Source organism: Cebus imitator, unplaced genomic scaffold, assembly GCF_001604975.1.
Source record: "Cebus imitator isolate Cc_AM_T3 unplaced genomic scaffold, Cebus_imitator-1.0 Scaffold180, whole genome shotgun sequence".
NCBI classification, from domain to species: Eukaryota; Metazoa; Chordata; class Mammalia; order Primates; family Cebidae; genus Cebus; species Cebus imitator.
The window spans coordinates 2,501,423-2,513,968 of NW_016107495.1; the positions used below are offsets into that span (position 1 = coordinate 2,501,423).

Consider the following 12,546-nt stretch of genomic DNA (forward strand, 5'->3'; position numbering starts at 1 on the left):
TTTTTTTTTTTTTTTTTTTTTTTGAGGAAACACTTTGTATGCCATGTAGGGGGTGTTGTTTTCTCACTTTCATTATAATTTTATTATTATAATTTATATGTGTTACTAGATGCAAGGGGTATGTGTGCAGATTTGTTTCATGTGTGACTTACATATTGCTGAGGTTTGGTGTGTGAATGATCTTATCTCTCAGGTAGTGAGCATAGAGTTTTTCATTCCACACCCTGTCTCACCCTTTCCATTCTGTTAGTCCCCAGTGGTTGCCACATTTATGTCCATGTTTACCCAGTGTTTAGGTCCTGCTTATAAGTGAGGATATGCGGTATTTGATTTTCTCTTCCTGCATTAAATCACTTAGGATAAAGGCCTCCAGCTGCATCCATGTTGCTGCAAAGGACCTGGTTTCCTTTCTTTTTGTAGTTGTGTAGTGTTCCACCGTATGTGTGTATCACATTTTCTTTATCCAGGTCACCGCTGATGGACATCTAGGTTGATTACATGTCTTTGCTATTGTGAATAGTGCTACAATTGTGTTTGTCTTTTTTGGAAATAATTACTCTTCTCTCTACCCTCCCCTCTCTTCCCTCCCCTCCCCCCTCCTCCCCTCCCCCCTCATCCCCTCCCCTACTCTCCTCCTCTTCCCTCCTCTTCTGCAGTATATACCCAAAATAGTGGGATTGCTGGGTTGAATGGCGGTTGTTTAAGTTCTTTGAGAAATCTACACACTGCTTACCACCATGGCTGAACTAATTTACACTCCCACCAACAATGTGTGGACATTCCTTTTTCTCTACAACCTTGCTGACATCTATTACCTTTTAACTTTTTATTAATAGCCATTCTGACTGGTGTGAGACAGTATCTTGTGGCTTTAATTTACAGTTATCTAATGATTAGTGGTGAGCATTTTTTCATACATTTGTTGGCTGCTTGTTTGTCTTTTTATCTTTTGAGAAGTGTCTGTTCATGTCCTTTGTCCATTTTTAATGGGGTTGTTCTTTGCCTGTTGAATTAACTTATAGAGTGTGGATATTAGACCTTTGTTGGATGCATAGTTTGTATATTTTCTCCCATTCTGTAAGTTGTCTGTTTATTCTGCTGGTAGTTTTATTTTGCTGTGTAGAAGCTCTTTTATTTAGGTCCCAGTAGTCAATCATTGTTTCAGTTGCAATTGCTTTTGGGGACTTTGTTGTAAATTATTTCCTAAGGCCAGTGTGCAGAATTTCCTAGGTTTTCTTTGAGAGTTTTATAGTTTGAGGTCTTATATTTCAATCTTTACTCTGTCTTGAGTTAATTTTTGTATATGGTGAAAGAGGTCCAGTTTCAGATTTCTGCATATGGCTAGCCAGTTATCCTAGCACCATTTATCAAACAGGCATCTCTTCCCCATTGCTGGTTATCATTGACTTTGTTAAAGATCAGATGTGCAGCTTTATTTCTGGCTTCTCCATCCCGTTGCATTGGTTTGTATGTCTGTTTTGGCACCAGGACCATGCTGTTTTGGTTACTGTAGCCTTGTAGTATACCTTGAAGTGGGGTATTGTGATGCTTCTGGCTTTGTTCTTTTTGCTTAGGATTGCTTTGGCTATTCAGGCTCTTTTTCAGTTTCATATGAATTTTAGAGAAATTTTTTCTAATGCTGTGAAAAATGACATTGGTAGTTTGATAGAGCATTGAATCTCTGAACTAATTTGGTCACGATGGCCATTTTAACAGTATTGATTCTTCTGTCCATGAGCATGGAGGGTTTTTCCATTTGTTTGCATCTTTTCTGATTTCTTTCAGCATTGCTTTATAATTTTTAAAGATATTTCACCTCCTTGGTTGGCTGTATTCCTAGGTATTCTTTTTGTGGTTATTGTCAGTACAGTTGTGTTCTTAATTTGGCTCTCAGCTTGGATGTTTTTGGCATACAGAAATGCTACTGGTTTTTATACATTGATTTTGTATCCTGAAACTTCATCAAAGTTCTCAGCTCTAGGCACATTTTGACAGTCTTTGGAGTTTTCTACGTATAGAATTATATCGTCAGTAAAGATAGTTTATCTCCCTCTCTTTCTATTTAGAGATGCCTTTTATTTCTTTTTTTTTTTCTAAGTCTTCTTTTTTTAATTTTAATTCTTTTATTTTACTTTAAGTACTGGGGTACATGGGCAGATCTTGCAGGATTGTTACATAGCTGTACACATGCCATGGTGGCTTGCTGCCTCCATCCGCCCGTCACCTACATTAGGCATTTCTCCTAATGTTATCCCTCCCCAATCTCCCCACCCCCTGCAATCCCTCCCCTAGCTCCCCCACCCACCAACAGAACCCAGTGTGTGATGTTCCCCTTCTGTGTCCATGTGTTCTCATTGTTAAAAACCCACTTGTGAGTGAGAAAATAGGGTGGTTGGTTTTTTGTTCTGGTGTCAGTTTGCTGAGAATGATGGTTTCCAGATTCATCCATGTCCCTGCAAAGGACATGAACTCATCCTTTTTTATGGCCGCATAGTATTCCATGGTGTACATGTGCCATATTTTCTTTATCCAGCCTGTCATTGATGGGCATTTGGGTTGATTCCAAGTCTTTGCTATTGTAAACAGTGCCGCAATGAACATACGTGTGCGTGTGTCTTTATAATAGATCGATTTATAATTCTTTGGGTATATACCCAGTAATGGAATTGCTGGGTCAAATGGTATTTCTATTTCTAGATCCTTGAGGAATCACCACACTGTCTTCCACAATGGTTGAACTAATTTACACTCCCACCAACAGTGTAAAAGCGTTCCTATTTCTCCACATCCTCTCCAGCATCTGTTGTCTCCAGATTTTTTAATGATCGACATTCTAACTGGCATGAGATGGTATCTCAATGTGGTTTTGATTTGCATTTCTCTAATAACCAGTGATGATGAGCATTTTTTCGTATGTTTGTTGGCCACATAAATGTCTTCTTTTGAAAAGTGTCTGTTCATATCTTTTGCCCATTTTTTGATGTTTTTTTTTTTTTTTTTTTTTTTTTTTTTTTTTTTTTTTTTTATTGGTTTTTTTTTTTTTCTTGTATATTTGTTTTAGTTCTTTGTAGATTCTGGATGTTAGCCCTTTGTCACATGGATAGCTTGCAAAAATTTTTTTCCCATTCTGTTTGTTGCCGGTTCACTCTAATGATTGTTTCCTTTGCTGTGTAGAAGCTCTTAAGTTTAATTAGATCCCGTTTGTCTATTTTGACTTGTTGCCATTGCTTTTGGTGTTTTAGTCATGAAGTCCTTACCTATGCCTGTTTCCTGAATGGTAGTGCCTAGGTTTTTCTCTAGGGTTTTTATGGTGTTAGGTCTTATGTTTAAATCTTTAATCCGTCTGGAATTAATTTTTGTATAAGGTATAAGGAAGGGGTCCAGTTTCATCTTTCTACACATGGCTAGCCAGTTTTCCCAACACCATTTATTAAACAGAGAATCCTTTCCCCATTGCTTGTCTTTGACAGGTTTGTCAAAGATCAGATGGTTGTAAATGTGTGGTGTGATTTCCAAGGCCTCTGTTCTGTTCTGTTGTTCTATATCTCTGTTTTAGTACCAGTCCCATGCTGTTTTGATTACCGTAGCCTTGTAGTATAGTTTGAAGTCAGGTAGTATGATGCCTCCAGCTTTGTTCCTTTTGCTTAAGATTGTCTTGGCTATGCAGGCTCTTTTTTGGTTCCATGTGAAGTTTAAGGTGGGTTTTTCCAGTTCTCCGAAGAAGGTCATTGGTAGCTTGATGGGGATAGCATTGAATGTATAAATTACTTGGGGCAATATGACCATTTTCATGATACTGATTCTTCCTAACCATGAGCATGGAATGTTTTTCCATCTGTTTGTGTCCTGTCTTATTTCCTTAAAGCAGTGATTTGTAGTTCTCCCTGAAGAGGTCCTTCATGTCTTTTGTTAGTTGTATTCATAGGTATTTTATTCTCTTTGTAGCAGTTGTGAATGGCAGTTCGTTCTTGATTTGGTTCTCTTTAAGTCTGTTATTGGTGTATAGGAATGCTTGTGATTTTTGCACGTTGATTTTGTATCCTGAGACTTTACTGAAGTTGCTTATCAGTTTCAGGAGATTTTTGGCTGAGACAGTGGGGTCTTCTAAATATACAGTCATGTCGTCTGCAAATAGAGACAGTTTGACTTCCTCCTTTCATTGAATACCTTTATTTCTTTTTCTTGCCTGATTGCTTTGGCTAGAACTTCCAATACTATATTGAATAAGAGTGGTGAGAGAGGGCATCCTTGTCTAGTGCCAGATTTCAAAGGGAATGCTTCCAGTGTTTGCCCATTCAGTATGATATTGACTGTGTGTGGGTTTGTTGTAAATAGCTTTTATTATTTTGAGGTACATTCCACCAATACCTAGTTGATTGAGGGTTTTTAGCATAAAGGGCTGTTGAATTTTGTCAAAGGCTTTCTCTGCATCAATTGAGATAATCATGTGGTTTTTGTCTTTGGTTTTGTTTATGTGGTGAATTACGTTTATAGACTTGCATGTTTTGAACCAGCCTTGCATCCCCAGGATGAAGCCTACTTGATTGTAATGGGTAAGCTTTTTGATGTACTGTTGCATTCGGTTTGCCAGTATTTTATTGAAGATTTTTGCATCGATATTCATTATGGATATTGGCCTAAAATTTTCTTTTTAGTTGTATCTCTGCCAGGTTTTGGTATCAGGATGATGTCGGTCTCATAAAATGAGTTAGGAAGGATTCCTTCTTTTTGTATTGTTTGGAATAATTTCAGAAGGAATGGTACCAGTTCCTCTGTGTACATCTGGTAAAATTAGGCTGTGAACCTGTCTGGACCTAGACTTTTTTTGGTTGGTAGACTATTAATTGCTATCTCTACGTCAGACCTTGTTATTGGCCTATTCAGAGATTCAACTTCTTCCTGGTTTAGTCTTGGGAGGGTGTAAGTGTCCAGGAATTTATCCATTTCTTCTAGATTTACTGGTTTATGTGCATGGAGTTGTTTGTAGTAAAGAGATGCCTTTTATTTTTTTATCTTGCCTGATTACTCTGACAGGGACTTTTCAGCAGTCTGTTGAATAGGAGTGGTGAGAATGGTCATCCTCGTCTCTTGTGTGAGTTCTCAAGGGGAATGCTTCTAGCTTTTCCCTTTTCGGTATGATGTTGGCTGTTTGTCATAGATGGCTCTTACTATTTTGAGGTATATTCCTTCGATGCCTAATTTGTTGAGTGTTTTTCACCTGAAAGGATGTTGAATTATATTGAAAGCCTTTCTGTATCTACTGAAATGATCATATGATGTTTGTTTTTAATTTTGTTTATATGGCGAATCACTTGTTGATTTGCATATGTTGAAACCTTGCACCCAGGAATAAAACCTTCTTGATTGTGGTAAGTTAATTAAGTGTTGCTTGATGTGTTGCTGGATTTGGTTCCTTGGCATTTTGTTGATGTTGACTATTTTGCATCTGTGTTCATGAGGGATATTGGCCTAAGGTTTTCTTTTTTCATTGTGCTTCTGCTGGATTTCGGTATTAGAGTGATTCTGGCTTCATAGAATGAGTTAGGGAGGACTTCTACCTGGATTGTTTGGAATAGTTTCAGTAGGATTGGTACTAGCTCTTTGTACATCTAATAGAATTCATCTGTGAATCTTTCTGGTCCAAGGCTTTTTTTGGTTTATAGGGTTTTTATTACTGATTCAGTTTTGGAACTTGTTATTTTTCTGTTCAGGTCATGTGTGTTTCTATGAATCTGTTCATTTCTTGGAAGGTCATTTGTGTTGTATTTGAATTTATTCATTTCTTGTAGGTTTTCTAGTTTGTGTGCACAGAGGTGTTTATAACCTCAAGATATTTTGTATGTGGGGTTGGTTGTAATGTCACCTTTGTAATTTCAGATTATGCTTATTTAGATCTTCTCGTCATTAATCTAAATAGCAGTCTATCTTGTTTATTCTTTTGAAGAACCAACTTTTGGTTTCAACATTTACATCTTAAAAAGAGGCCAGTTTTAGCTTTAGTGTGCTACTACAGATAATTCTTGTTCACTGAGTACAACAGCTTCAGTACTTTGCTTTTGCAAAGGCTATTCTGTATCCTCGATGTACACACACTATATTTCTTTTAAAATGCACTGGGGCTTTCCTATTCCTCTTTCTCATTGTCATATAATACTGTTTCCATCAGTTAGTACAAGTGAATGGTAAAATGGTTGATTGCTCATTTACAAATTAAATATAGTAACCATAACTTATCCTTCCAGTAGTTGTCATAGTGATGTTGGATTAATATATTCTTTTCACTGAGGCACTATTATGTTCTAAATACTTAAATACTTCGTAAATCTTTCATACTGTTTTATTTTTGGAAAATCATGACATTTTTATGTATAATTTAGGTTAAAGCTCTATTTATATCCACCAGAATGAGTATGATAAAAAAGGCATACAGTAACAAGTTTTTGCAAGGATTTGGAAGCATAGAATTTTCATACATTAATGGTGGAAATAGAGTTCTCATATGATGCAGCAGTATTACCTCTAGGTATATACCCAAGATATATGAAAACATGTTGACACAAAAGCTGTTACATAAATGTGCATAACAGCATTATTCCTTATAACCGAAAAATTGACAGAATTCAAATGTCCATCAGCTACAGAATGGATAAATAAAATGTGGTACATCCATACAATGGATTGTACAATGTACAACTCAGCAATAAAAAGGAATGAAGTACTGATACTTCAAAACTGGTTTTGAAACCCTAAGCAAAAGAAGCCAATCACAAAAGACCACATATTATATGATATCAGTTATATGAAATGTCCAGAATAGGCAATTCCGTACAGACAAAGTAGATTAGTAGTTGCTTAGAGTTGGAGGGTTTGGGGAGGTGTGGAGAGCAGGAATGGGGAGTGACTACTGATGGCAACAAGCTTTCTCTTTAGGGTGACAGAAATGTTCTAAAATTAGATTTATATCAATAAAGCTATTTTAAAATAAAAAGATCGATTTATATGTAAATAATGAGGTCTGAAGAGTTTGTGACTTGTAGGTTAATTACCCTCCTAAATGTTAATATATCAGAATTAAGATGACAACATAGATCTTCTGACTCTTAAACCAGTGTTCTTTCCTCAAAACAGAGATAAAACTAATTTGGAAACATTTTTTACTTAAATCTAAGGATTAGACAGGTTGATGGAGGCCAGGCGTGGTGGGCTGAGGCAGGCAAATCAGAAGGTCAGGAGTTTGAGACCAGTCTGACCAACATAGGGAAACTCCATCTCTACTAAAAATACAAAAATTAGCCAGGTGTGGTGGTGGGCGCCTATAATCCAAGCTACTTGGGAGGCTGAGGCAGTCGAATTGTTTGAACCCAGGAGGCAGAGGTTGCAGTGAGCCGAGGTCCTGCCACTGCACTCCAGCCTGGGTGACAGAGTGAGACTCCGTCTCAAAAAAATAATAAAAATTAAAAATAAAGAATTAAAATATGAGTGGAGTGCCAACAGAGTTCAGACATTTGGACGCTATTTAAACGTAAGAAATGTTTATGGAACTTTGCTATTCTACATTTTTATTGCATTTTTGTAATTTATGCCGTTTATTGAAAAAACAGTTGTAACAATTTTCTTAAACATATGTACTTGAAAGAATAACATTGTTTGTTAATAATTTACTTTAAGATATTGAAACCGTCTGAAAAGAAAGCTAAGTACCAGTATGGTGGACTGAATTCAGGACGTCCTGTCACTCCACCTCGAACAGCTAATCCACCGAAGAAGAGGTGAAGAAAGGAATTCTGTAAAGAAACCATCAGATTTGTTAAGGACATACTTCATAATATATAAGTGTGCACTGTAAAACCATCCAGCCATTTGACACCCTTTATGATGTCACACCTTTAACTTAAGGAGACGGGTAAAGGATCTTAAATTTTTTTCTAATAGAAAGATGTGCTACACTGTATTGTAATAAGTATACTCTGTTATAGTCAACAAAGTTAAATCCAAATTCAAAATTATCCATTAAAGTTACATCTTCACGTATCACAATTTTTAAAGTTGAAAAGCATCCCAGTTAAACTAGATGTGATAGTTAAACCAGATGAAAGCATGATGATCCATCTGTGTAATGTGGTTTTAGTGTTGCTTGGTTGTTTAATTATTTTGAGCTTGTTTTGTTTTTGTTTGTTTGTTTGTTTTTTTGCTAGAATAATGGCAAATACTTCTAATTTTTTTTCCGTAAACATTTTTAAAAGTGAAATATGGGAAGAGCTTTAAAGACATTCACCAACTATTACTTTCCCTTGCTTATCTACTTAGAATACCTGTTAATCTTACTAAGAAAACTTATGCCTCATTACATTAAAAAGGAATTTTAGAGACTGTTTTTTAAAAAAATACGCACACTGTTCAATCCAGTGATTTTAATCATACAGTTTGACTGGGCAAACTTTACAGCTGATAGTGAATATTTTGCTTTATACCGAAATTGCCACTGATTTGGATTTGTGCACTCTAATTTTTAACTTATTGATGCTCTATTGTGCAGTAGCATTTCATTTAACTTTAAGATAAGGCTCATATAGTATTACCCAACTAGTTGGTAATGTGATTATGTGGTACCTTGGCTTTAGGTTTTAATTCGCACGGAACACCTTTTGGCATGCTTAACTTCCTGGTAACACCTTCACCTACATTGGTTTTGTTTTTTTGAGTTTTTTGTTACTGTTGTTGTTGTTTGTTTTTAGATCCACAGTACATGAGAATCCTTTTTTGACAAGCCTTGGAAAGCTGACACTATCTCTTTTTTCTCCCTCTATTCGAAGGATGTATTTAAGAATGCTGGTCAGTGGGACATTTTGTCAACTATGGGTATTGGGTGCTTAACTGTCTAATATTGCCATGTGAATGTTGTATACGATTGTAAGGCTTTTGTCACTAAAGATTTTTATTCTGATTTTTCATAATCAAAGGTCATATGATATTGTATAGACATGCTTTGTAGTGAACTATAGTAGCAATAATTTCTGTACCTGATCAAGAGTTTATTGCAGCCTTTCTTTTCCTATTCTCTCTTTTTTTAAGGGTTAGTATTAACAAATGGCAATGAGTAGAAAAGTTAACATAAAGATCTTAGAAGGAGAGAACTTACAGGACACAGATTTGTGATTCTTTGGCTGTGACACTATTGGATGTGTTTCTAAAAGCTTTTATTGAGCATTGTCAAATTTGTAAGCTGCATAGGGATGGACATCATATCTATAATGCCCTTCTATATGTGCTACCATAGATGTGACATTTTTGACCTTAATATCGTCTTTGAAAATGTTAAATTGAGAAACATGTTAACTTACATTTTATGAATTGGCGCATTGTATTACTTACTGCAAGAGATATTTCATTTTCAGCACAGTGCAAAAGTTCTTTAAAATGCATATGTCTTTTTTTCTAATTCCATTTTGTTTTAAAACACATTTTAAATGTAGTTTCCTCATTTAGTAAAAGTTGTCTAATTGATATGAAGCCTGACTGATTTTTTTTTCTTACAGTGAGACATTTAAACACACATTTTATTCACAGTTACTATGTCCTTGACGTATATTAAAATGATTCTTTTCTGAAAGTGTTCATGATGTGCATATGATGTGTTAGGTTAGGCCACACAGGCTTTTATCTGAGGTGATTTAATTAACTTCCTGATTGGAGTGTGTAAGTTGAGCAATTCCTAATAAAATTTTAGTTGTGCTCTTTTAGTAGTCATAGTGAAGCAGGTCTAGAAAATGAACCTTTGGCAGGGAAAACGGGCAGTGTTGATTAATCTCAGTGTTAGTTAAACCACATTAATCTGCATCCCATTGTCTGGCTTTTATAAATTCATCCAGGTTAAGATTAAGTACGTTGGTTAATAGGAATCTTTTTTTTTTTTTTTTAAGACTGTGAAAAAATAATCACTACTTAAGCTAATTAATATTGGTCATTAAATTTAAAGGGTGGAAATTTATCATGTTTAAAAATTATTCAAGCACTCTTAAAACCACTTAAACAGCCTCCAGTCATAAAAATGTGTTCTTTACAAATATTTGCTTGGTAATGCTACTTGAAATAAATAAAACTTTGTTTCTTAGGAGAAAATTATTCTGTAATTCCAGTGTCACTAATTTATATTGTTCTTCCCTCTGATTTTCTAAACTTAGTGATTTTTTTTTTGTATACAATTTAACCTGGATGTTATGACATTCAGAAGTCATGAAACACAGTAGATATCTTTTATAATGTGGCATATCACATGGATTATAAAGCAAAGTTACGGTCAGTTTCTATGCTTGAAAGAATCAACTACAGTGAATCCTTTGCATTTGAAGTTTTAACATTCTTTGCTTTAATTTTGCCCAGGGACAAATTTTAATCATCACCAAGACTGGTTTGAGCAAAGCATTGAGTCATCAGGTATTTAGAGCCCAGCCAGCTACTCAGTATCCATGCTGCCGTATCCCTTTATTGTAAAAAAAAAACCTAAACATTCGTGAAGTTTCTTTTTAACTGAAAAATGCTGGCAAGAAGAATTTTAAAGCTTAAAATAGGTGGTAAATTTGAAGTATGAGTGTATTCAGGAGAAGCATATGCTTATCAAAAAAATTTTTATTCAAGACAAAGCAAGGAACATCTTGAGGTATGTCTCTTAAGAATATAAATACGTATTATTTTAAGCCAAGGAGCTGAAATATGTCTCAGTTTATAAATTCAGGTATATTCTTTTTGTCTCCATGGCAACCACAACTTTTGAACTAAAAAGAATTTTTTTTACATCTTTATGCTGAAAACGTGTTTAGAGTAGGAAAATGGTCAGGCTGAATTTGCTGTTGCTCCCTAATGAAATCCACTTCCTGTTTTCCTTGTGAGCCCCTGCCTAAATCAAAGCTGCATCTGAGAAGAGACTTAATACAAGCCTGACTGTACTAGTGGTATCGCTTAGAAATAGGCTGTCCCTCTTCCTAGTAGATTTTAATGTTTTATAATTTCTTAAAACATCTAAAAATTGGGACAACATACTTTACACAATGATCAATAGTTAAATAGGAAATAAACTAGTTTCGTGTAAGTAAACACCTAGAGTTTTGGCTTTATAATGTTTCTTCAACAAAAGTGAAACTAAGATACAATTGTGATTGGATACTTAGATACTAAGTGAAACTTAGTGTAAACAATTTTGACCTGTTAAATTGAAGTTTTCCTGTACATTTGAATGCCAGAATTTCTAAATAAATTCCCCTGGTTAGGAAATTTTAAAAGTCGAAGCTTGTTTTCTTCAACCACTATCTTCTACACTGGTTGACTTAGACTATAGCTTTTTAAGTTTTTCATTGTAATTTGCCTTCTCATGCAGATTGCCGATGTTTTATTAAACCTTATTTTTACAAAAATGCCCATAAATCTTTGCTTCTTTCCTCTTAAGGATCTTTGCTAGCTTATGTGTTTATGAAATATTATAACACCAAATTGGGGTATATAGGGTAGAAAGCAAGTGAACAGGGGATGCGGGTAGGAAGGGTGTGTGTGTAGGGAGGGTATGTGTGTGTGTTTAAGGGAGAGAGAATAAACTGACTGCCTGAGGCTAATAGGTTCAGCATTTCTTTCAGTTGTTACACGCAAAAATGTGGGAACCTAAGGTCTGTTCTGGAGGCTTTTCAGTCAGTCCTGGCCTAGGATCTGCTGGTTAAAATGTGTATTAATTTTTACAGCTGCCTAATCGGAATGATTCAACAGATTTGCAGGCCACATTTTTTCTCCAAAAGCAGTGACATCATAGATAAACATCTAGAATTTTTATAGATTATTGTACAAATTAAAGGCACACTGATTTGTGGTCTATCATGTAAACATGGATCCTCGATAAAGCCATAAAGGCAAGTAATGCAGTGCAACCAAAAAATGTTTGAGATGGAGTCTTGCTCTTGTCCCCTGGGCTGGAGTGCAATGAATGGCACAATCTCAGTTCACCACAACCTCCGCATCCCAGGTTCAAGCAATTCTCCTGCTTCAGCCTCCTGAGTAGCTGGGGTTGCAGGTGCCCTCCACCACGCCTGGCTAATTTTGGTAATTTTAGTAGAGACGGGGTTTCGCCATGGTGGCCAGGCTGGTCTCGAACTCCTGACCTCATGATCCACCCACCTCAGCCTCCCAAAGTGCTGGGATTACAGGCGTGAGCCACCACGCCTGGCCCAGAATGTCTTTCTTAATGTAATGAGTTTAATTTCAAGTAAGTTTTAAATCTACCTAGCAAGTTTTTTTGGGGGAAAAAAAGGCAAGGAAACAAAAGCAGAGTATGAAATACTACCTCCAGTATATAACTCAAAGTGATAATTGGCATAGTTTCTGACAGTGCTGATGCTTACCAGCAGGTTATTGACAGACTGACACCTATTCCATTCTTGAATAAATATAAACTTTTGTCTCTCTAGCTCTTAGTTTAATAAAAATTCCTGAGAAAGGAGGATGTGCAGGGTGGAGTTGCTGGAGGAAACATCTTGTAGAACTCATAACTACTCAATTTACCAACTT

The 12,546-nt window shown here is 35.8% G+C and overlaps 1 protein-coding gene across 1 annotated transcript in view; it reads left to right on the top strand.

Annotated features, from left to right (window-relative positions):
• PPP1CB (protein phosphatase 1 catalytic subunit beta) overlaps window positions 1-11,410 on the top strand; it is a 50,860-nt gene extending 39,450 nt beyond the window's left edge. Inside the window, exon 9 of the mRNA XM_017545651.1 lies at window positions 7,669-11,410. Coding sequence (XP_017401140.1) covers window positions 7,669-7,773 — 105 coding nt within the window. The 3' untranslated portion in view covers window positions 7,774-11,410. The remainder of the gene's footprint in view (window positions 1-7,668) is intronic.
• Window positions 11,411-12,546: the final 1,136 nt, after the last annotated feature.